This window comes from Micromys minutus, assembly GCF_963924665.1.
Source record: "Micromys minutus genome assembly, chromosome: 19".
Taxonomy (NCBI): Eukaryota; Metazoa; Chordata; class Mammalia; order Rodentia; family Muridae; genus Micromys; species Micromys minutus.
Genome location: NC_137954.1, coordinates 2,715,042 through 2,737,213, shown reverse-complemented (window position 1 = coordinate 2,737,213; position 22,172 = coordinate 2,715,042). Strand labels below are relative to the sequence as shown.

The 22,172-nt window shown below is 43.9% G+C and overlaps 1 protein-coding gene across 3 annotated transcripts in view; it reads right to left on the bottom strand.

Annotated features, from left to right (window-relative positions):
- Nucleotides 1-1,626: 1,626 nt before the first annotated feature.
- Nucleotides 1,627-22,172, bottom strand: part of MYO1B (myosin IB) — a 155,424-nt gene continuing 134,878 nt past the window's right edge. Inside the window, exons 22-31 of one of the 3 annotated variants that reach the window (XM_080933416.1) lie at nt 21,533-21,619; nt 21,203-21,289; nt 19,451-19,537; nt 15,870-15,944; nt 14,532-14,666; nt 12,474-12,580; nt 8,663-8,795; nt 7,896-8,048; nt 6,450-6,577; nt 1,627-3,383 (exon numbers count right to left, since the gene is read on the bottom strand). In XM_080933416.1, the coding sequence (XP_080789542.1) occupies nt 3,260-3,383; nt 6,450-6,577; nt 7,896-8,048; nt 8,663-8,795; nt 12,474-12,580; nt 14,532-14,666; nt 15,870-15,944; nt 19,451-19,537; nt 21,203-21,289; nt 21,533-21,619 (1,116 nt within the window). In that variant the 3' untranslated portion in view covers nt 1,627-3,259. The remainder of the gene's footprint in view (nt 3,384-6,449; nt 6,578-7,895; nt 8,049-8,662; nt 8,796-12,473; nt 12,581-14,531; nt 14,667-15,869; nt 15,945-19,450; nt 19,538-21,202; nt 21,290-21,532; nt 21,620-22,172) is intronic. The other 2 variants (XM_080933417.1, XM_080933418.1) reach the window with 2 other exon arrangements.

Sequence of the window (22,172 nt, the reverse complement as noted above, 5' to 3'; positions counted from 1 at the left end):
TCACCAAGGAAGCCACTAAGCCCTCCACCAAAGGGAAGACTTGTTACCTGAAACTTCATCAAAGCTATGAAATAACTTACCTATTATTTAAAAAGGGATTAAGGAACTATATTGTTCTAAAAGCATTTTAAGCTACGCTTTAATTATCAGAAAATTCAATTCTGTGAGCTTTAGAGACATCAACACCCTACTGAAATGACAGGAAAGTTAAATCCTTCTTAGTCTTAGATTTTAGGAGAATCCTCAGAGATGAGGCTATGCCTAGGCCACCTTTTGCTCTTACAAAACAGAACATTACCCCTGGAGAGAAATCAGTCTAAATCTATGTTTTCCACGTTCCTTCCTCACAGTGCCGCCAGCAACTCTGAGTAGCTACTAGTACACTGTCCACACTAGCAGCAACTACACTGTGGGTACCTATTACCTGTTTTCCCAGCACGACATCCATTAGTAACTCCCAGGAGTCACTTCAGGGCCGAAGAAACTTGTGTGATGCTTAGGAACAAGCCTGGCCAGGGTGTCTCAGAGTTTGAGTCCCACCACGTACTTGCTCTCTCCAATGCAGGCATCAGTGACATTCCCTAAAGGACCCAGTGACAGCGATGTGCCGACCCTGCACAGACAACAGAGGCTTTTAATTTGGTAAAAGGGCCTCCCTCATTGCTGGCCTCACACTCACAGAGGCCCAGCGGCCTCTGGAATTCACGGTGTACACTACTATGCTTGGCAGAAGGTTTTAAAATACAGAAGGTTGTTCATTGATATAAGGCGACTCTAGTACTTTTCTTGGTGGTTCTCAGTTCGAGTTAGGGTTCTTTTGAGAAGCAGTCTAACCCCAGGACCAACGGGTTAATACTCTAAGTCCAAAGGTCTTGAATATTTACTTCCATCAATCACTTCCACTGTCCCATGAACTGAGGTTACTATGGATATTCACACGCAAGGAAGCAAGGCTTTTCTACCACGTAAGGACACTGTTTATACAGAGTGAGTTCTGCGACCACGAGAATGTGAGAGAGCAATGTGACGGAAGGCGTATGTGAAATACCCGCCTAGTTCCCGTGTAGATTGTTTAGGGCAGAATAGAAACTGCTCACCTTTGCTGAATGCTTCTGCTGCAAAGCACCACGATGAAAATCTGGAAACGTGGTGGGAAAATTTACCAACCAACCATACAAGTTCTACTTAAAAGCAACTTGGTGACCAGCAGCAGCTGGAGAAGACAGTATGGGGGCCTCACAAGAAAGGACAGTGTCATTGTAAAGAACCTATCCTCTGTGGGTGGGCACAAGAGCTTGGTATCTGTCAACTGAGTAAGAGACAGAAAGACACACTCTCCTTTGAAGCAAACACATCACACAGCACAGAAGCAACCAAAAGGCTAATAACTTTTGGAGGCAGAAACTGAGCAGACGGTAGTTTGGCAAATGGACTGACCAGGGTTTTGAATGTTGTAAGTATATTTAGTTAATTTTAAGTATATGCTTTCAAAATATCAGTGATTAGTCCTAAGTTTCCATTTACCTACAGCAGGAATTAAGAATTTATCACCTTTAGGAACTATAGAAAAATACTATATCCTCTTCCTGCACCAATAAACACAAAGACTACTGAGAATTTATCAGAACTTTTTTTTTTTAAGTACAAAAATCAAAAGAAAATCCCCAGAGAAGTTTTTCATTGACTGATACTGGTACAAAAAGATTAGTGGAAATCTGTTAACACAGAGACCATAGAATATCAGAATGGAAACCTTTCTGTGACACATTACTTTGATACTAACATATGAAAATAGCTTGAGATACAAAAATACAGTTGCGATCCAGCAAATGGCACCAAATTAGAACAATTTTATTTTTTAACATAATCCCAATGCATATATATTATCCTCCCAAATAAGAAACAATTTAATTCCAGAGTTTAAAATGTGGTTTCCAAAATGAATCCTTATTGTAAATTTTGAAGAAAAAACAAAAAGCCCTGAACACTAATTCTAACTTAATTTTGATCTTTGACTAAAATACACACCTGATACCAATCAGCTCTCTCATAAAAAAAATGCATATTATAAATAAAACTTTCAAAAGTGATCTTGGATGTTTTATTGCACATCAAAGAGACGATCTCCCAGTCTGAATAGCTCGCAACCTTTTCTTATCATGTAGTTTCAAAAGCCACTGATTCTGGGTGAATACACTGTGGACATCTAGGTGACTCCGGGTGGATACACTGTTGCCATCTAGGTGACTCTGGGTGGATACACAGTTGACATCTAGGTGACTCTGGGTGGATACACAGTTGCCATCTAGGTGACTCTGGGTGGATACACTGTGGACATCTAGGTGACTCTGGGTGGATACACTGTTGTCATCTAGGTGACTCTGGGTGGATACACTGTGGACATCTAGGTGACTCTGGGTGGATGGATACACTGTGGACATCTAGGTGACACTGGGTGGATACACTGTGGACATCTAGGGTCCTTACTCATGCTTCTCTGGAACAGAAACAAAGCATTCATTCCACAGCCCTGCTTCAGTTAGTTTTTCTAAAATGTCTTGTTTTCTATCAGAAGGTACTTAGAAGGGATCTGAACCAATAAATGTGTTTGTCTAAATGTTGGTCATCTCTTTTTCAAATAGATTTATATATATACACAAACAAAACTAGAGGCATTTTACCCAGTCACCTAACTCCAACCCTGCCAGGCAGGACCACTTCTCAGTGAGGGCACTGCTTATGGCACACCACCAGGCTCCCACAGTGCCCGCTCATCGGCATTCTCATTCGCCTCCTCAACCTTCTTAGCTGTTGCTTCGCCAGCACAAACCAGCCAGAAGACAACAGCTTTAAAAAATAGCAATCTCCAAATAAGTTTAGCACAGTGCCCAGCAAAACGTAGGCATTCAATAAATATCTGATAACTTGACTGTAAGCCCCCCTCCTATGCTGACACGTTCTAGTGATTTATGGGTAATATGTGGGTTTACGGTACACAAGTCTAGGTAACTAAGGAGAAAACACATATGCCATGGAAACAGACACTGTTATTTTCTATAATCCTGCCCAGGACAGAATATGGACTGAAGAATTAACTGTTCTGATAATTAAAACTCATTAGTCAAATACTTTTAATTTTACCAAAAGGACTCAGCTAGCCTTTGGCAATTCCCAAACATACAGTGAGCCCCAAATAAAACAAAAGAAAATTGCACTGTTCCGAGGAAACAAGTCCGTGAGAGCCGAGAGGAGGCCGCACTTAAGGGACAGCGACTTCAAGGAGCCTGTTGTTCTTTCGTTTGCAGGTTGGCACGCTCCCGTTCTTCTGGTTGCCTTGAATAAACTTCACACATACTTTGTCCTGTCTGAACTGTACCAGGAACCTAGAAGAGAACCAAGCACACTTAGGCACACACAAAAGTGTCAGGAAAGGGGAGAGTGACTCTAGCTCTCCCTTTCTATAATAGACACTGACTGTAGCAGGTACTCATTAACCCTTTCCACCCCATGTCTGACGAGAACTGACTGTATTTTGCTCCCGTGCATCATCAGCTAGCTCCAGAAAAAGGAAGCTTGCCACGTTCCGGTAGGGTAAGACAAGGTGACAGTAATTACTTGGCGTTTCAGTGGGGACATCAAGTAACCGCACACTAACAGGCTGTAATCTGCCTTTCCTCATTTTTACATGGCCTGAACTTTAAGGAGTCAAATGAAATGTTCAACAAAATAAGCACATGAACAAATCTATTCACACACACTACACCGGTGTCTTTCCACCCCACATCCTATTCAGTCCTCAGGGGTTGGCCCTTGTCAGCATTTTTCTGACTAAGGTAGGTCTCTGGCCCCTCACTGTTTTAAAAGGACAGCACTGAACTTTCAAATGGGTTCTTGCTTTTTAACTCAAAGCATCGGGAAGAAAACCATAATTCTACATTCCTCTATCTGGGACATGTCTCTAGTATATTATAGTATAATATAATATAATACAATACGATATAATATTTATTTATTTATTTATTTATTTATCTGTATATTCTTTTCTTTTTGAGACAAGGTCTTACTATGCATAGTGAGGCCTAGGCCTCACTATGTTTATTCGGCCGGCCTTGAACTCCTAAAGTTACAAGGTGCTATGATTAAAGACGTGAGGTAATGTGCATGCTTGGCTACGTATGTAATTGCACATGTGTGCCTCAAAAAGAGCTTTCAAATTGAAAACAGACCCAAACACTTTATAAGTCTTATGCTTTCTCCAAGTTCATGGGGCACAACTCAGACCCACTTAGCAAAGAGCTATGGTTAAACGTATTTTATACCACGAACCGCACTGTTCTTGGTCTTTTATGTGGATGTAGCTTTAAGACAACTGAGGAGAGGTTAACTACTATTATTTACTTCCATTTCATTAGAAGAGCAACTTGAAAAGCAGTTCTCCAGTCAACAAGAATATGGCTCTATTACTTCACAGTGTTAATGGAAGGCAGCATTTCAAAAGAAAAGGAGGAGTCAGTTACTGTCACGACATCACGTCAAAGCGTTCACACTCTGCAAGTTATCTTTGAGTACAGTTTACACACGGGATTGGCTGTTTGGGAGCTTAAGGACTAGGTATTTTGGCAGAGTGAAGTCTCTCGGTGACTTCAACTCTCATTTCCACATCCATATCAATTAGTAGGTAAGACTCAGCTAATTCATTCACAAAGACCAGAGAAACCAGTTTGTTAAAGCAACTACTTCCACTTCTGAAAAGGCTATGAGGAGGGCACAGTCACTGAACTGCATGCCGTCCATTACACATGTGCTGCACATCTGGCAATGTGACTGGGAATATAGGACGAGCCATCCATGAGGGAGTTTCTAAGGCCTGCTTGGGAACACCAGGGGTATGGGAGACTGCCTGGAAACTCTTCTCCGGGCTTCGTGGGGCGTTTAGGGAAGGAATCCATGGGGGATATGAGGGGTTCCACCCACGGATCTATTTTCATCAGACCAACCATTAGGAAATACAACAGGAGAAGGGTCATTATAATGGCATCAAATAATCGTCTTTCATGTGGCCACATGGTAAATCACTTTTAAAAGCCTGTGACATCTATAATGTCACATACTCTCTGGATGGGCAGAGCAGGGTTAAATAACCACACTGGTACTCCCAGATGGGGACGGCCAATTGAGGGACCCTACGGCTGACCACAATTGAGAAACACGAATACACTGTCCCCTCAAAGCCTTGCGAGTATGGGAAGGAGCCAGATTTCAGAAGCTCAGACACATTCTATATTAAAGGAAGGTTTGTTTTTTTTCAAGTTTTGCCAAACGATTCTTTTCCCCAAGTGTACTAATGTTCCTTAAGAGCATCAGTTTTAGAATAGCAGCGAGGAAATTACTCAAGAGCAGAAAGCCCTCAGGCTCCGGACTTAGGGGTTAGCTCTTCTTTCTAGCACTCTAAGGCTGCTGCGTCCAGGTGATGAGGGATGAGGAAGGCCAGCATGGCCTTCTTGCTGTCCTTCTGACCCCTGAGTCATGGGAGTATCAGCAGGTAGGTGTCAATAGTCTTGCCTTGGCAAATTAACTTAAAAATAAAATCTTCTTGGGACATTGGTATCTGTGTGGGTGTGAAATGCCTTTTCTATAACTCCGGTCATCTATATGTGAAATGAAGGTTGTTCCCAGTCGGAGTCAGAACCACTCCTGCTACTCTACTCATAAAACCTTTCCTTAGTATGTGTCCATGCAGAACACGGTGACAGAGCTGGGCCCTAAGAGCTCACCTGCTCACACCTCTGCTGTCTTTCCTCACATCACACCCAGGACCCGACTACTCCTATCTTCTGCTCACAGCCTATCTTAAGCAGCATCATCTTGCCCCAGACAGCCCCTCTATTCTAGTCTAGCCTCTCACTAGAGGTAACTGCCCACACTGTAGCCAAAGCCATCCTTTAAAAATAGGTAAGGCCATAGCTGTGCTCAAATCCCCTCGTAGTCTTTATCATTCTCAGCAAGAGCTCAACTCTGTAAAACTGGGCTCTACTATTCTCCCCGGGGATCTTCTCCCACAATCCCTCTGCCACAGACTGCTCTTGTCTGGGAATCCTGTATAGCATCTTCCTACATTGTTGTCTGGGTTGCTCTCTTAGTCAACTTATAGCTGAGAAGTCTCCCCAATCTCTCTGTCAAAATAATACCCTACCTTTGCTTTCTTTTTCTTTCCTACAAGCCAACATCAGGTCACCTGCTAATTATTTATATTTATATACCTGTCTTGCTATTAAAGTATAAGGCACTTAGCACCTGACTTTGGTCAGTGTCACCTAGGGTCTATCCTTCATCAGCCACAAATCCTGAACACACACTGCTACTAAGAACAGTTGGCTGAGAACAGAGACCCAAACCGCAACAGTAAAGCTGAAAGTCCAAAAAGTGTGCTACACAACACGTAGACATACTCATCGGAAATCTCGATATTGAGTTTCTGTTTAGTTTGGCTTAGAGTCGTGCGATACAGTTTGGTTGCCATTTCAATCAAGTGGTCACTGCTGAAGAGGAAGTCCCCTTTGCTGGCTGCTTCTGAACCCTGCGAAGACAACATAAGGGTTAGGAGGATGGAAAGGCTTGCAGGCTTGCCTCCTAAAACCTCAGACACTGGGGCCCATCCTCCCAGAAGAGCAGCAAGGACGAACTTGGTGCACTGATACAAGCCCCTGGCACCTAGAGTCAGTCAGAGGGTCAGAGCAGCATCCGCTACAGACCCACAAGGGATTCCTTTGTGGTTTTGATTGTGGGTTTGCACAACCAAGTCTGAGAGCAATGACCCAACTCGCAACTCATTCTCAAAGCACACTGTTCAGAAACCACTCAGTGACTTGGTTTTCAAAAGTAACAACAGGGACCAGTGAGATGGTTCAGTGTGTAAAAGTACTCGCCACAAAGCCTGACAACCAGGGGTTCAATCCCTGGAGAAAACTGACCCCCACAATTTGTCCTCTGACTCCCACAAACACACACAAAATAAATGACTGCAAGCAAAAAAGAGAGAGAAAAAAAGAGAGCGATTTTTTAAAATTAGAAATAACAACAAGAAAATTTCAAACCAATACCCAGGGCACCCTAACTTCAGCTGCAGAGGAACCACTAGGAAACTTGCATCCGACAGAATTCTTCAGTGAATAAACTAGGCCACAGCCAAGGAAGCAGTTTACCAAACTCCCAAGCTGTGTCACGGGCTGAGAACAGCTGTTGTACAATTTGGTATGTTTCCATTGATTTAGATCCACAGTGGGGCTGACAGGCTCAGGTAAGGAAGCCATCGGGTCTTTTCTGTCTATACTCATAGATGCTAACATTTATTTAGTACTGACAATTTTGTGACAATCGTTCTGTTAAGCATTCGTGAACATTGTGCATAAAACTCCTATCAACCCTATGAAGGAGATGCAAGTCTAAAGATGAGATTCACGAGGAATTAAAAACAGCATAGCTCCAGCCATCAAAATAATACATTTAGTGCCTACATCTTAACCTTTCAATTTAAGTTAGTGAAAACGTAGGTTAAAAAAAAAAACCAAAACAGTAGACAAGTTTTTACTATAGTTATAGCCACCACTATATTTTTAAGTTGGCATACGGAAAAAACACCAGAAGAGACAGAATTTGAAACATCACTACATTTTCATGTATTATTTCCAGAACTCAAGTAAGTGAGCAAGCTGATAAAAGTGTAATTTAATTACTGAAAAAACAAGGCCTGAGATTTTAGATGTGGGTGAGCATAGCCAAACTTTACAAGTCCGTAGGAGTGTGAGTAGCCAGCCTAGCGAGGTGGGAGCGTCTAGTCAGTAGCTGAGATATCAGACATGTGAAGCCTATCTGTCATGTCACTGCGTGAAGCTCACCTCCTTGAGGTGGACTGCAAAGAAACCGTCATTCTGTGAACTCATGGAGACCTTCGTCACATCCACCAGGGGGACCTCGGACTTGATCTGCCCAGACTTTTGGTCAGCAAGGAGAAGGTTATTGTTTGTTAAGAGGAAAATCCGAGATGTACTCTGAAATGAGAGAAAGAGAGAGAGAAAAGTATGGATCAATGACCCAAAGCACTCCAAAATGGCCCGGTAAGTGTAAACCTTTAGTCATTTCTAGAAATACAGACTTTATTCTGTGGTCTTTCAGCAAGCATGCCTATGTCAAATTGAGAAACACATAATGAATTCTTAAAACGTGTTAGGTATGTGTTCATATATATGTATGTGATGCATTCACACAAATGTGTGTGAGGCTGCATCCACAGGGCACATGCATGAAGGTCAGAGGAGGATACTGGTGTATTCTATCTTCCCCATATTTTCCCTTGAGGGAGCCAGTGAACTTCTGTCAGGCTGGCTAGACCACAAGCCCCCTGGATCTCCACCTCCACACTGCACACCCGGCTCTTGATTTGAACTCAGGTTTCTATCCTCACAGAGCATCGGTTTTTTACCCACAAAGGCATCTCCCCTGCTCTCATGTTTTCAATTTGTAAGAACTTCCGAGAGCAGAAATTTACATTTAAAGGTAAGGAGCTGATTCCTCTAGATAACTCTACTAGAATGGGAAACGAAAATCATTTAATTCAGAAACAAGAGCAGGACTCTTTGAGGCCACAGAGTGTTAGCATTTTTACCTTCCCATTAGCCCGGTTGATTTTGTTCACAACCTCAGCAATAATGATCTTCTCTTCAATGGCATCTTTGAGTTTCTTATATTTTGGGTTCTTGTTGATTTCCAGGTAAGCTCCTTGGAATGGTTGCCCAACACTACAGGAAATAAAAATTCTTGTACCTTAGACGTGGTTTCAAGCAGAAACGCCTGATGACAGAGGAGATAAGTCAGGACATCTCGAGAAATAGCTAAAAAACTTCATGGAAGTCACTTCAGTGTACTTTTACACATTGCACAGGCGGCTGTATTAGACTTAAGTTAGAAATGAAGCCTTAAACTTAAGGTCAAATAGATTTTGAAGTAGCCAGTGGAGGTTGGTTCATAGGGCTTTGATAAAAATCTTCTCACAGAATCAGTCTAGAGGCTCCTCACAAAATTGGACATAGTACTTACTACCTGAAGACCCAGCTATTCTACTCCTGGGCATATACCCAAAAGATGCTCCAACATATAACAAGGACACATGCACCACAATGTTCACAGCAGCCTTATTTATAATAGCCAGAAGCTGGAAAGATCCCAGATGTCCTTCAACAGAGGAATGGAGACAGAAAATGTGGTACATTTACACAACGGAGTACTACTCAGCTACTAAAAACAATGACTTCATGAAATTCTTAGGCAAATGGATGGAACTAGAAAATATCCTGAGTGAGGTAACACAATCATAAAAAAAACAAAAACAAAACAAAACAAACAAACCCTCAACCAACCAAACCAAATAAACCCCAAACCAACCAACCAACTAAACAACAACAAAAACTACACATGGTATGCACTCACTGAGAAGTGGATATTAGCCCAAAAGCTCAGAATACCCAAGATACAATTCATAGACCACATGAAGCCCAAGAAGAAGGAAGACCAAAGTACAGATGCTTCAGTCCTTCTTAGAAGGGGGAACAAAAATATTCATGGGAGGAAATATGGAGATAAAGTTTGAAGCAAAGATTGAAGGCCATCCAGAGACTGCTGTATCTGGAGATCCAGCCAATATACAGCCACCAAACCCAGACAATATTGCTGATGCCAGGAAATACTTGCTGACAGGAGCCTAATACAGTTGTCTGAGAGGCTCTGCCAGATCATGACAAATACAGAGGTGGATGCTCACAGCCAACCATTGAGAACTGAGAATGGGGTCCCCAATGGGGGAGTTAGAGAAAAGATTTGAAGAGAATTGATTATGAAACCCCATAAGACAAACATTACCAACCATCAGAGCTCCCAGGGACTAAACCACTATCCACAGAGTAGAAATGGATGGGCCCATGACTCCAGCTGCACATATAGCAGAGGATGGCCTTGTTGGGCACCAACGGTTGCTGCCAAAGCTCAGTGTCCCAGTGTGTGGGGATGTCAGGACGGGGAGGTGGGAGGGAGTGGGGGTACCCCCATAGAAGCAGGAGGAGGGGAGATAGGATAGGGGATTATGGAGGGGAAACGGGAAAGGGGATAACACTCGAAATGTAAATAAAAAAATATAAGAATCTCACATGTACCGATTAGGAGAGAAGCCACCTCATTCTGCCACAGGCAGTCAAGCATGTGGCCTTGTGTGCAGGAAAAGGTCACTCTTATCTGTAACAGAAAGCTAACAGCTGCACCAACACACGTAAACAATGGGAGAAAGGCCAACATCATTACCATCACCTGCTCCAAAGACAAACGTCATTTTCTTACAGAGAGGGAGAAAATCAATAACCTTCTGGGAAGGACAGACAGGGCTTAACAATCATAGAAAAAAAACAATCCTATCTTGTACTTGATTTTCCCACAATCTCTGGAGACTGGTGGCCACCTCACTAGGAAGTGCCTGGAGGTGACAGGCGTCAATGCAGAGCCAGAGCCCTTTGCTCCTGCTGGGAGGTCATTTAAATGCAATTTCCTTGGAGACCCTGTGAGACCCTCAGGGCAGTCTTAAAAAGATTGCTGGCCCCATGGGATCTCCAGCGTCACTGTTGAGTTCCTTTCTGGAAACAGCGCAGAAGACTTCAAATGCTTGCAGTGTGAGCAGAGGCCCAGGGAAGAAAAATCTACTGGTGGTCAGCTCTTTGCAGCTCCCAGGACATTAGACACGGACACCCTAGGCAACACTAGCTTCACAGCATGGGGAGGCAAATTCTTCCCCATCTCCCACGAGCCAAGTGAGTGGGCCATCTTCTCTGAAAACTGACATAACTCCTCAGAAAGGATTTGGATAACTTTTTTTGTGTTCATAGTTAATCATGTTTTTAATAATAAAAAGTGCTAAGAGCCTAATTTCAGTCTGTTTCCTCAGTGATAGATTCTACATGCTCCCTGCCCCTCCCCCCACTTTTGGAGTCTTCTATGGTAAGTATTTAAGAAGTCTGCTCTTGGAATCTGATATTGATGCCTCCTCAGAGGCTCTGCCAGAGCCTTACTGATACAGAGGAAGATGCTTGCAGCTAAACATCAGACTGAACATGGAAAAACAAGGAGCTAGAGAAAGGACTGAAGGAGCCGAAAGGGTCTGCAGCCCAATGGGAAGAACAACATTAATACTAACCAAACCCACCACAGCTCCCAGTGACTAAAACACCAACCAGTGAGCACACGTGGAGAGACCCATGGCTCCAGGTGCATATGCAGCAGAGGATGGCATTGTCTGGCATCAATGGGAGGAGAGGACTTTGGTCCAGCAAAGGGTTGCTTTCACAGTGTAGAGGAATGCTGAGGTAGGAGAGGGAGGTTGGGAGAGGGAGCACCTTCATGGTGGCAATGGGTGAGGGAGGGGGATGGGATTGATGGAAAGGGGATAACACCTGAATTGTAAATACAGAGAATATCTAATAAAAATAATTTTAAAAAAAGAAAGAAAAGAAAGGAAAAAATGATGTTAAAAAAAAAAAAAAAAGAAGCCTGCTGTCTAATTTAAGGATGTATAAAGATCCACTGCTGAAGAAAGCACACAGCTTTCCCATTGGCTTAGTCCACACATAGTAGGCACATTAGATGATTTTGGATTTAATCATTGTAGGTAACTCTGTTCATTTAATCCCTTTAAACAGAGAGCTTTCAAATATGTACACAAACAGAAACAATAGATGTACATGAAATATGATTTTTATTTCTAGATGTTTCTTTAGGCATGGCTACACGTGACTGGAGATACTGGTATGAAACTACGTAGTAACCTACTTGTTTGTAAAGACCAGATGAAACAGAAATGGGGGGGGGGCGGATGAACATAGGATACGGGGTAATACTTGAATATTTTGTCAAGGACCGGACTTGCTAAATTTGCAACGTGTTTATTCTTTTCTTGAGTACATGGCGTCCAAACGAACTGAACTTTACAACAGGCTGTTGAGGTTATGACCAGCCATTTAGCAACCTACGGACAGCATGAGTCCGTGCTTATGTAACAAGCAGGAATAATGAACGGCCTGCCTTAGGAACTGACCTTACAAATGAGTTTCTGGTCTGACTTGATATTGGCAGAAAGAACCCAACAGTGATTGCTGTTCGATGCAGAAAGAGCCCTGAAAACAGGGTCCTACAAGGACAACCATTTTGCATGGCCTCCCTCTTACTAAATGATTTAAGGCTAAGGTCAAGAGCAAAACCAACAACTGTAACAGTCACAGCTTCCATGGGGGCTGCCGCCCAGGGGTCAGGTGCCCTTTCATCCAATGGCTTCTCAAGTCACTCAGCAAACCTAAGTTCAGCTGTCCATGACTAGAACTAAACTCCATTAGAAAACAATTCACACAACACGGGCGTTTCTGAGGAAGCACAGCTGTACGTACCTAGAAGGATATAAAGCCTTCTTGTCTTTGAAGAGTTCACTGGCCTCTAGCTTCTCTTCGTAAACAAGTTTCTGCTGGTCTGTGAATTGGTCCCTGTATTTTTTACACTGCGAGACATAAGAAAAAAAAAACCACATACACAAAGAACCACTTACACAAGTAAGTTCTCACTTGCTTTTTTGGCTTGTTCTTTGAGACCAGGAAAGGGTCTCGTTGTCCTGGAATTCCCCCAGCTGGCTTTGAACTCATAGAAATCTGCCCACCTCTGCCTCCCAAATTCTGGGATTAAATCCATTAAAGAAAGGTGATGAACACTTTGTATTGCAAAATCTGGGATGGTTCCTCAAAATACAACAGAGCCCAAGTGGCCTGTGCCCAGGAAAGAGACTCATTCTGCTACAGTGTAAATCCCTAGGGATCTCCATGCCTGAGGCTGTCAGCCATGAACACAGACTCATGGGAAACAGTGTGTGGCACAGTCCAGCGACCCCATGCAGATTTGCACACCCCTGTAACCTGGAAGTGTGCACTCTTACTTTTTAATCCTACTATTCTCATTTTTAGATGCTGACAGTGTCTGGACACATCTGGAGACACCCGATCCTAGCACTTTAGAGGCTGAGACAAATACACTAGGAATTCAAGGCCTGCCTGAGACCCTGTCTCACAAACAAACAAGCACAGACGTACGACAGTGTTCTCTAATAAACTGACTTTATGATCTACGGCTATGTTGTGGACAGTCAAAAACCAATGCCCCCCCCCTTTTTTAAATTTATTTTACGTGCATTGATTGGTGTTTGCCTGCTGGTATGTGTGAGGGTGTTGGATCCCATGGAACTGGATTTACAGGCAGTTGTGAGCTACTTTGTGGGTGCTGGGAATTGAACCTGAGTTCTCTGGAAGAGTAGCCAGTGCTCTTAACTGCTGAGCCATCTCTCCAGCCTAAAAAACCAACACAGACCTGGGACTCCTCAGCTCTGACTCTGAGGACAAAGTGCAGGAGAACAGGGCTGAGCAGAGACAGATTTTTCAAGGACTTGGACAGCTGGTGGGGTAGCTGAAATTACTCTAGGAAGAAATGAAGGTATCCTGGGTGTCTTTCTCAATGATAAGGCTCCCTTCAGGAGTGAACAGATCTCTCCCCAGCTTCTACCCACAGGAGGAAAGGGTAAGCAGAGACAGGGCAGCACCCAGCCCAACATCAGCAACTCCTTCCTTTATGTGTAAATGGCTTCCGTGTCAGACTCACAGGGGAAGCTGAGGAACTGAGAGGCCGAACTTGGAATCCGTGAATCATGCTGATTAGCAATAATGTCACTCTTACAGGAGAGAGCTGCCTGGAATACACAGCCTCTCGTCACACCCACAGGCCTGCCTAATACTGATTTGTAACATCAATAACCACATGGACTCAACATTCCATAGCATGACTAAGTTATTCAAAGAAAGTTTTGCCACAAGAAGAGGCAACGCCGAGGTTCACTGCTGTAGGAAGGTTGGTCAGCAATGGTATCTGTCCCCCACTGCTCCTGAGTTCCCTCAGACCCACATGCTCCAAAGCCTGTTCCCATAAGAACCTCATAGTACTAGAAGGCAAGATACAACAGATTTTTCAGCGTCCCCTAAATTAGGGGATGTTTTGTCCTTGAAGGCCCGCAATGCTCACTTTCTGGCCTGAAGTGTGTAGGTTAGCACATGTCCTGGTATATGTGTTTAATAACTCTCATAGGGTAAATGCATTCTAATCGGTAGGATTTAACTACCTCATCTGCAGATCTTCAAAATAACAATTTCTATCTCCCGCAAAGTTCCTTCAGACAGAGAAGGAAACAAGAGACCTGCCCCCAACACCAACTACCTGAACCACCTGGAAGTTAAAAGAAAATCTAGCCAACTGCATCAGGAGCGGCTGGCACAGGCATTGCCACAGGGACTTTCACAGAAAGCCAAGTACAGCACAAGGCTCCGTCAGGGCAGAGCGCACAAGACCCTTGTCACGGTGACAGATGTATTAAGATCTGACTTTATATAGCAGTGAACCCTCGAATAGTTTACCCTCCACAGGTGGAAGATCCTTTTTAGCTCCTTGTGAGTTGAATCCAAGAATAGGTAAGGTCTCGATGGCCAATTTTTATCTATTGGTGACAAGGAAGGCATTTTAGTTTTCATTTCCAACAAGTATTTTTGCACCTGTATTGGGGTTGAGAGAAAAACACTGGATGAGGGAAACACACCAGGAAGACGGTGCGATGCATATTCTAGCATATATCTAGATGACCAGTCTTTAAAAAAATTGATCGGTTTTAGTCAATAAAATAGTATATCTCCCTTGGTAACTCTACTGAACTCTTTCATACCTTCTAGGGAATGTGTGTGCCAGCAAACGGTTAACAGGAAAGATGACTACAGATACAATTACTCCCGCAAACACAGCTTAGCCCTACACCTCAGTAGAGCTGCTCTGTTCAACAGGGAGCCGCTCACAGGGCATAGCTATGCACACTTTCATTTTAGTGAACGCTAATTAAGCCAACAGCAAGTCCCTCAGTCACACTGGTATGTCAGCTACATATGGATAGTGGCCATTCTCTGAAGTCACATTTGTTGTCATAGAAAGTTTGGGACGAGCTACACTACACGACACAAATGGTCCCTAACTTGAGATGTTTTCAACTTGGGGATTTCCGAATCTATGATGGCGGGAGAGCAATGTGTACTGGGGTAGAAACCACACGTGGCACTCTGATGTCTGCGAGCATCGGTGAGTGCAGGGCAGGCGAGCACAGGGCTCAGCTGGCCAAACCACCAGGACTGACCATGTGGCTAAACTGTGAAGCTCAGTCGATTAGGTTCGGTAAATGCACTCTTGGCATAGATCAATGTATGATGTGGTTTACTGGGACGAAACTCTATCAGATGTCAAAGGGTCTAAGGTGGACCAGGCACTGACTGGAAAAGCCTTACTATGAAAAAAATCTTACATGTCCAAAGGAGAACCACAGAAGTTACTCATTAGTGTTATAAATAAGCGGGCATCCTGGCTGGCTACAATCCATCTCTACCCCAGAGGGCAGCCATGGTTGCTACCTGATGCCTTGCTCTCAGTAACACCCTCCAGACAGAGCTTACAGCAGTTTATCAGGGCAGGAACCTGCCTTTGCTCATCTCACCTTCCCAGTTCTCTATGTCAAATAAAATAAGCACCTTATCAACATAGACCCCTAGCAGTTCTCACAAAGTTCTATTTGGACTCAGAGATGGCACAAAAAACTACTAAAATCCTTTTAAAGCTATGAGTTATGTGGGTTTTAAAAAGTCCTATTTTGTTGAGTTGGTACTATTATGTGGTTAGCCTAATGATGCTAATTAGCCACCTACGTCGTATCTACTTACAATCCTTTGAAGCGTAAACTCATAGATTTTCTTCCCCGCATTTGCTCTAAAAAATTTCCTGTATTCCCTGCGCACCTTTAAAAGGAAGCAGAGCGAGGGTTAGAACAAGGCTGGTAGATGCTTATAATGACACATCTCTTTACAAACCCAAGTACAGAGAGCATGCATAGTTACAAAGTTACAAATGTCCTTTCTGCATGGAGAAGACTGACAGCTGCACACTCAGACAGTGGCAATTACAAGGGTGAACTGATACATTAAATCCCACTGGTTCCTAAGAGTGAACTGATACATTAAATCCCACTGGTTCCTAAGAGTGAACTGATACATTAAAATCCACTGGTTCCTAAGAGTGAACTGATACATTGAATCCCACTGGTTCCTAAGAGTGAACTGATACATTAAATCCCACTGGTTCCTAAGAGTGAACTGATACATTGAATCCCACTGGTTCCTAAGAGTGAACTGATACATTGAATCCCACTGGTTCCTAAGAGTGAACTGATACATTAAATCCCTCTGGTTCCTAAGAGTGAACTGATACATTAAATCCACTGGTTCCTAAGAGTGAACTGATACATTAAATCCTATTGGTTCCTTTGCAGCTTCATGTTGGCCTGAAACCCTTGACAGGAAGACCTGCAAACTTGTCATAAACTGGAGCATGTTTTGTAAAACATTATATAAGGTAGTTACTCCTTCAGATGCTTTTCAGCAGATTATCTAAAGACATATGTTGAAATTTCCAAAAATCCTGCCTACAAACGCAAAATTTTACTAGCGCACAACAGACATGAATGCAGCTAAAAATAACAAACATAGAGGCCTTTAGGTGATCATTAACTCCGTTAGACCACATCAAACTTATTCTCATAGCACTTAAGACATCCTGATATCTTCAATATAAACCTTCCCCAAACTGTCATAATCTACTTCAAATATTAATGTTTAATAACTAAGTAAGGTGTTTATAGAATAAATGAGCGATACAGTTAAATACTGAAGCTCAAGGGGACATAAAAGATATTTATCATCACCTACTTATGAATTGGAATTAGAAATCAGCCTATCTGTATCTCCATGTTTTACATCCTTTCCCTCCAGCTTCCTGTTTCTCTGGGCTTAAATACATATGCTTAACATACATATACAATGGGAGTCTGTGAAATAGAAACCTATGAGCCAGATTTAGTCTGCAGTTAAACATTTTATACATGTGTTTTTAAATTCATGACTTCACACACAATTTAGGTTGCAGGCTTCTCTTGAGATGTTCTAAGCTCCAGAAATAGTGACCCCCATTGCTATGGACTGTGGGTAGGGAATACTGACCCCCCATTGCTATGGACTGTGAGCAGGGAATAGTGACCCCCATTGCTATGGACTGTGGGCAGGGAATAGTGACCCCCATTGCTATGGACTGTGGGCAGGGAATAGTGACCCCCATTGCTATGGACCGTGAGCAGGGAATAGTGACCCCCCCATTGCTATGGACCATGAGCAGGGAATAGTGACCCCCCCATTGCTATGGACTGTGAGCAGGGAATAGTGACCCCCCATTGCTATAGACTGTGGGCAGGGAATAGTGACCCCCATTGCTATGGACTGTGAGCAGGGAATAGTGACCCCCATTGCTATGGACTGTGAGCAGGGAAGTGACCCCCATTGCTATGGACTGTGGGCAGGGAATACTGACCCCCATTGCTATGGACTGTGGGCAGGGAATAGTGACCCCCATTGCTATGGACTGTGGGCAGGAAATACTGACCCCCCCCCCATTGCTATGGACTGTGAGCAGCATGGCTTGTGATGAAGAGATCAGCAGGTTCCACACTGAACACACAGAATACCTAAAGTTTACATTTGGATATATACAATATATAGGTAGTCCTTCCTTTAAATCCATGCTCTAGCTGCCATTTTTCTTTCAGCCATGGGATTGCTGGATTTATAAGCATTTCAGACTTCGGGTTTATAAGGGTCAAGGGGCACATAGAAGGAGAGCTAAGGGGGGGTGTTACTTGGGAGCACCCTTAAGGCACTGCAGAAGCTATGCTATGCAGCCGAACCTTGTTGTGTCTGGGCTCTGTCAGCACATTTTCTGATATTCCACAGTACAGATGGCTGCTCCCCGGATAAAGGGGAGCACTCTTCACATGATGGGGACCTTCCTGGGCACTAGGAATCCTGAAAGGGCCCAGTGGTACTTACTGATGCAAGCAAAAATCATTTCAAAGGAGAAAAGCACTGCTCACATCAGCATGACCCGTTTCCATGATGAAAAGAACAAATTTATTATAATCTTAAACTTCAAAAAAAGTTTAATCTTTTTCATAATAATATTAATAATAATAATGGAAGCATAATGAGATGCTTCTGTCTCATTAGAGACCAAAGTTGGGGGAGGGGAGGCTGACAGAACAGCCCAGTTAATTCTGTAGAAACAACATCCACTTTGTCTGCTGCTACTGCACACTCCCAGTGCAAGCATGGTTTAAAGGTATACAGAAAGGCAGAGATCAGGATGGGGAACAAGAATCTGAGTTCGAGACCGCCCGCTTCCTTGCGCTTACACAAACTATGATGTGAAATTAAGACATATATAAGACAGGAAATGTTTCGTTTTGGCTTGGTTTCTGAAAAGAGTATGTAAAAAACTGTATTCAGAATTTGTCAGGTAGAACACTTGTTAAGTGCATATTGAAGTTACTTCTGCATTATCTCATGAATACTCAGAATAATCAAAGGACGATTAACTAAACGTTTTTTTAGGAGGAACTTTCAGGGGGCAATGGAGATTATTGAGAGCAATATTCTGAAGGCTGCTAAGAGGCAGAATCAATGACTCCTTAGCCCATTTGTAATATCTGGAGTAGAGTTAGTTACTGGACTAAATCAGAGTATTACGGAGGAACACTATGGAAAGAATTTCCAAGGGTGATGAGATGTCTCCCTGTATGGATTAGTTACTAAACAGAAAGACCAAACCAACCCTTCTATTGCCTGAAGGTTTTCAGTGCTTGCAGCCAAATTTCCTTATTTACCTGTGTGCACTTTTTCTTCCTGAACCCAGCACCTGCCTTTATCACATGGTCTTTGGACCTTACAGCTCTTTGAACTTCAGGATCTCTGTTATCTCATTCACTCTGATCTGTGCGAAGCCAATGGTAACTTGGAAGAAAGCTCCACTCTCTAGCCCTCAGTGGGACAGCACAAACAGATGGAAACAAAGCCTGCCACCCTGACGCAGGCCACTGAGGATGAAAGATCAGCTTCCAACTCAAGAACTGCACTTTGCCTCTTGATTTAAAAGCCCATAAACAGGTAAAATAAAACTAAGAAGACATGTCTTAGATAAAATATCCTGTATTATACTCACTATTTAAAGAGATTAAAATCACATTAAAATGAGAAAATTAGCGTGTGGTTGCATTTTTGGCTTTTTTCCCCCTTAACATGAAACATGATTAGTCAAGACGACATCTCATAAGACTGCAGACAGCAGAAAGCACCGCCAGTTTTCTCGGGTTAGTAGGTGAGAGGCTTTATGTTCACCAGGGCAGAAGTCATGGAGAAAGTACCTTCAGTCCAAGCCAGTAAGCCCAAATGACAGCAACTGCGTGCTTACGCCTAGCCTCCTCCTTCAAGCGTTTCAGTTCCCTTCGTGCCTAGAACGTTTTAGATAGTAAGTAAGAGACAGCCCAATGCAGACCGCACAATGACCAGAAAAAAGACCCCCCACCAAACAGAAGCAGGATTGCAGCAGGGCAGAGAAACAGGGGACATTGCTTTCCACCCAGGGATCCGATGCGGCCTGTATTTCAGTGTGTGGAGAATCACTTCTGGGCAAGGGCAACTGTGTGGTACCCAAGAGCATCGCCTCCTCACTCCCTTTCCTCTCGTTCGCCCTTGTCCCTACTCCCTCTGCAGCTCTTTCGCCACATTTCCTCAGAGCCCTTAAGATATGGCCGCTCTAGACTTGACTTTGCTATGAAGCTCTCTGATCTTCATTTGGATGAATTAAAAAAAAAAAAAAAAACTGTGAACAACAATTTTGAAAACTGCAAAAAGTAGAGGCTGTGTGTGTGAGGCTCAAGCAAAAAAGTAAAACTAGGAGGAATGCGGAAGTCCTTTCCGGCCTGAGCCGGCCTGAGCCAGAAGCAGCATGGGAAACCGAATTGCGCTCTGGCAAAGCCAGCTGGGTGGCAGACTGCTTGCCTAGTTCAGGCGGCCCTGGGATCAAGCCCTCACACTGCCCAGAACAAGCACATTCTGACCAGGATCCCCGATGACAGGCCAAAGACGCCTCAGGGAACCAATCCCAGGCACCAGACAGAGATGCAGGCACTAACTGCACCTTCCATTACAGAGGCCGGGAGAACTCCCTGGAGACCTGACAACAGGACCATGACGGCTGGGACACTGTCCTAAAGCGGCTAAGGTGCTAGGCTGGTTTTTACAGACTATGGAAATAACACAGATGAACAATTTCGGTCAGTCTTCGGGAGCCTTTCTATGGAGCCCACAAGGCTGGCCTCTTCTCACAGGATGGGCTCACACGCTGATGCGGCAGGCATTAGTCAAATGACACGGTTCCCTGGAGTTCTGTGTTTCTAACTGGAATACACAGTTTAAGAAAAGACGACTTTTGATTTTTCTAAGTCAGAAAAACCCCTTGTGGGGTGTGTGAAATGCTCACAGAGCCCAGAGTCTGCCTGGGTCAGTGAGTTCCAGGGGGCCTTTGTTTCTGAAAACAAACAGCAATGCTGAAATTCCTGGGATTCTTCCCTGGCAAGTATGGCTGGCTTCATACACCACAGATTTCCGTGAAATCATGGATGAGTCCTCCCTGCACACGTGACACCGTTTGGCTCACAGTAACCAACAGATGCCACATCCAGCCCGAAATGCAATTTCATTCAAGGATTAATTCTTGTAAAGCATGCGCTACTGGCACTAATTTGTCATTGCACCATACAAACTGATTTGAACCCCAATACATTCTTCACATGCCCCCCTGCATACCAGTATCCCTAAAATCTGGCCAGCTTCCAACAGTGGGAGACGGTGGGCACTCACCATGCGAGTTACTTTAGAGAACTAAAAAGAACAAAAACTCTGCTAGAGCCTTATTAGTGAGGTTAGTTTTTTGCTTTGTGCATGCTAAAGCTTCCATGGTCTTATTTCTGTCCAGCATCCACAGTTTTATTGATTTAGCCGCGTGATCATGCACTGAAGTGACTGCCGGCGGCAGCCATTCGTCCCTGTGCTAGCGATCAGGGCTGGCCCTGCAGAATCCCCGGGCTCAGCGATAGGATATGTGCATGAAGTACCTTCGATCCAAGCCAGTAAGCCCAAATAACAGCAATAGCGTGCTTACGCCTAGCCTCCTCCTTCAGCCGTCTCAGCTCCCTTCGCGCCTGTGGTGCGTTTGAAAAGGGGTTACAGAAAGAGTTAAGGCAGGAAAGGCTGCTGCTTCCCAACGGAGACAGAGGAGGAGACACCAGTCACCAACGATGCTAAACGCAAAAGCATGTGCCGCCACCCACACCGGACGCTGCAAAGAGCAAGAGGCAAATGTGCTCAGGAGCTCAAGCCAGTGAGTCTGAGGGTCTTCGGCTCTGCTCCCAACCCAGCTACCCTCCTCAGGGCCTCTGGCATACCTGGGTGCCATGCCAGTATGCCGCGATGGTGGTGGCTGCCTCCTTACAGCGCTTCTGATGCTTCAGCTCCCGCAGGATTTTTCGAGCCTACGGTAGAGAAATCGTCCCATGTACCCAGTTCCCACCCCCCCACCCCCGTGTGTGTATGTGAGTGTGTGTGAGAGAGTGTGTATGTGAGTGTGTGTGTATGTATGCGTGTATGAGTGTGTGTGTCTATGTGAGTATGTGTGTGAGTGTGAGTGTGACTGTGTGTATATGTGAGTGTGTGTGAGAGTGTGTATATGTGAGTGTGTGTGTGTATATATATGTGGTGAGTGTCTATGTGAGTGTGTGTATGTGTGGGAGAGAGTGTGTATGTAAGTGTGTGTGTGTGTGTGTGAGTATGTGTGTGAGAGAGTGTGTATGTGAGTGTGTGTGTGTGTATGTGTGGGAGAGAGTGTGTATGTGTGTGTGTCTATGTGAGTATGTGTGTGTGAGTGAGTGTGACCGTGTGTGTGTATGTGTGTGAGAGAGTATGTATATGAGTGTGTGTGTATATGTGAGAGTGTGTATTGAGTGTGTGTGTGTATGTGTGGGAGAGAGTGTGTATGTATGTGTGTGTGAGTGAGTGTGACTGTGTGTGTATGAGTGTGTATATATG